The sequence below is a fragment of the Protobothrops mucrosquamatus genome, unplaced genomic scaffold (assembly GCF_001527695.2).
Source record: "Protobothrops mucrosquamatus isolate PMUCROS unplaced genomic scaffold, P.Mucros_1.0 scaffold4136, whole genome shotgun sequence".
Lineage (NCBI taxonomy): Eukaryota > Metazoa > Chordata > Lepidosauria > Squamata > Viperidae > Protobothrops > Protobothrops mucrosquamatus.
Window position 1 is genome coordinate 86,766 of NW_015390064.1, and position 2,500 is coordinate 89,265.

Genomic DNA, 2,500 nt, shown 5'->3' on the forward strand with positions numbered 1-2,500 from the left:
AGGATTCTGTCAGGGTGTCTCCTCCTGGAGCAGGGGGTTGGACTGGATGACCTCCAAGGTCCTTTCCCAACCTGTCCTCCTAGGATTCTGTCAGGGTGTCTCCTCCTGGAGCAGGGGGTTGGACTGGATGACCTTCAAGGTCCCCTCCCAACCTGTCCTCCTAGGATTCTGTCAGGGTGTCTCCTCCTGGAGCAGGGGGTTGGACTGGATGACCTCCCGGGACCCTTTCCAACGCTTGTCATTCGGCGATTCTGTCAGGGTCTCCTGCTCGAGCAGCGGGTTGGACTGGATGACCTCCCGGGACCCCTTCTGCTCCCGGCTGGATCGACATCTTACCTCTTCTACAGGAATTCAGGGAGAACATCTCTGGCAGAAACCAAAGGATCCAATTCCTGGAAGAGAGGTGGAGAGAAAACGATATCAATTGATATAATCGGCAGAAATATAAAACGGTATAAATTTCCACAATCAATCAAGCCCCCCTCAATGAAACGAAGGCAGTCCTCGACTTCCGACAATCGTTAAGGGAGACGTTGGTGACGCGAATTCGCCTCCCCCCCCCCCTTTTGACCACTCTTCGGCCCAGCGTTGCTAAGCGAATCGTGGCGGCGGTTAAGGGAGTCCCAGGGTCGTTCAGTGAAGCCGGCTGGCCCCTCCCCTCCCCTTTGCTCGCCATCGCGTGACCTCGGGACGACGAAACCGTCGTATAGGCGAGTCAGTTGCCAAGCCTGTGATAGTTGGACCACACGGTATAGGGTTTCCTGCCTGAGCAGGGGGATGGACTCGATGACCTCCAAAGTCCCTTCCAACTTTATTATTATGATGATGATGATGATGATGATGATGATGATGATGATGATGATGATGATGATGAAGAAGAAACTGGACATCCATTTGTCTGAAACGGTATAGGTTTCCTGCCTGAGCAAGGGGCTGGACTAGATGACCTCCAAGGTCCCTTCCAACTTTATAATAATAATAATAATAATAATAATAATAATAATAATAATAATAATAATAATAATAATAACAACAACAACAACAACAACAATAATAAATAAATAATTGCTGTTTGTGTCTGGGTGTATTATCCCTGGGCTGGAGAAGATTCTGCCTTCGTAATGATAATAATAATAATTAATAATAATAATTATTATTATTATTATCATCAATATCATCATCATCATCATCATCATCATCATCATATTATTATTATTATTATTATTATTATTATTATTATTATTATTACAAAGGCAGAAGCTTGTCCACCCCAGGGATAAAACACCCAAGACACAAACTGAGCAGCTATTAACAATAACAATAAATAATAATAATAATTATTATTATTATTACCAATATCATCATATTATTATTATTATGAAACTGGACATCCATTTGTCTGAAACGGTATAGGTTTCCTGCCTGAGCAAGGGAACTAGATGACCTCCAAGGTCTCTTCCAACATTATTAATAATAATAATAATAATAATAATAATAATAATAATAATAATAATAATAATAATAATAATAATAAATAATAATATGAAACTGGACATCCATTTGTCTGAAACGGTATAGGTTTCCTGCCTGAGCAAGGGGTTGGACTAGATGACCTCCAAGGTCTCTTCCAACTTTATTATTATATTATAATTATATTATTATTATTATTATGAAATTGGACATCCATTTGTCTGAAACGGTATAGGTTTCCTTCCTGAGCAAGGGGTTGGACTAGATGACCTCCAAGGTCCCTTCCAACTTTATTATTATATTATTATATTATTATTATTATTATGAAACTGGACATCCATTTGTCTGAAACGGTATAGGTTTCCTGCCTGAGCAGGGGATTGGACTAGATGACCTCCAAGGTCCCTTCCAGCTTTATTATCATTATTATCACCATCATCATTATTATGAAGAGACCGGACAACTATTTGTCTGAAATGGTATAAGGCAGGCATGTCAAACCCGTGACGTCACGTGACCCCGCGCAACATATCGAGACGGTTTTGCCATTGCCGGCAATGGGGTGGGCGCGGCTTCCAGATGATGAGTCCGGCCCGCGGGCCGCCATTTTGACAGCCCTGGGATAGGGTTTAGGTTTCCTACCTGAGCAAGTGGTTAGACTAGATGACCTCCAAGGTCCCTTCCAATTTTATTATTACTATTAATATTATTATTATTATTATGAAACTGGACATCCATTTGTTTGAAACGGTATAGGTTTCCTGCCTGAGGAAGGGGTTGGACTAGATGACCTCCAAGGTCCCTTCCAACTTTATTATTATTATTATTAATATTATTATTATTATTATTATTATTATTATGAAACTGGACATCCATTTGTTTGAAACGGTATAGGTTTCCTGCCTGAGGAAGGGGTTGGACTAGATGACCTCCAAGGTCCCTTCCAACTTTATTATTATTATTATTATTATTATTATTATTATTATTATTATTATTAATATTATTATTATTATTATTATTATGAAACTGG

The 2,500-nt window shown here is 40.0% G+C and overlaps 1 protein-coding gene across 1 annotated transcript in view; it reads right to left on the bottom strand.

Annotated features, from left to right (window-relative positions):
* The window catches only part of DHX30 (DExH-box helicase 30), a 32,466-nt gene extending 32,102 nt beyond the window's left edge, over positions 1-364 (bottom strand). The window contains exon 1 of the mRNA XM_029286580.1: positions 314-364. Coding sequence (XP_029142413.1) covers positions 314-364 — 51 coding nt within the window. The remainder of the gene's footprint in view (positions 1-313) is intronic.
* Positions 365-2,500: the final 2,136 nt, after the last annotated feature.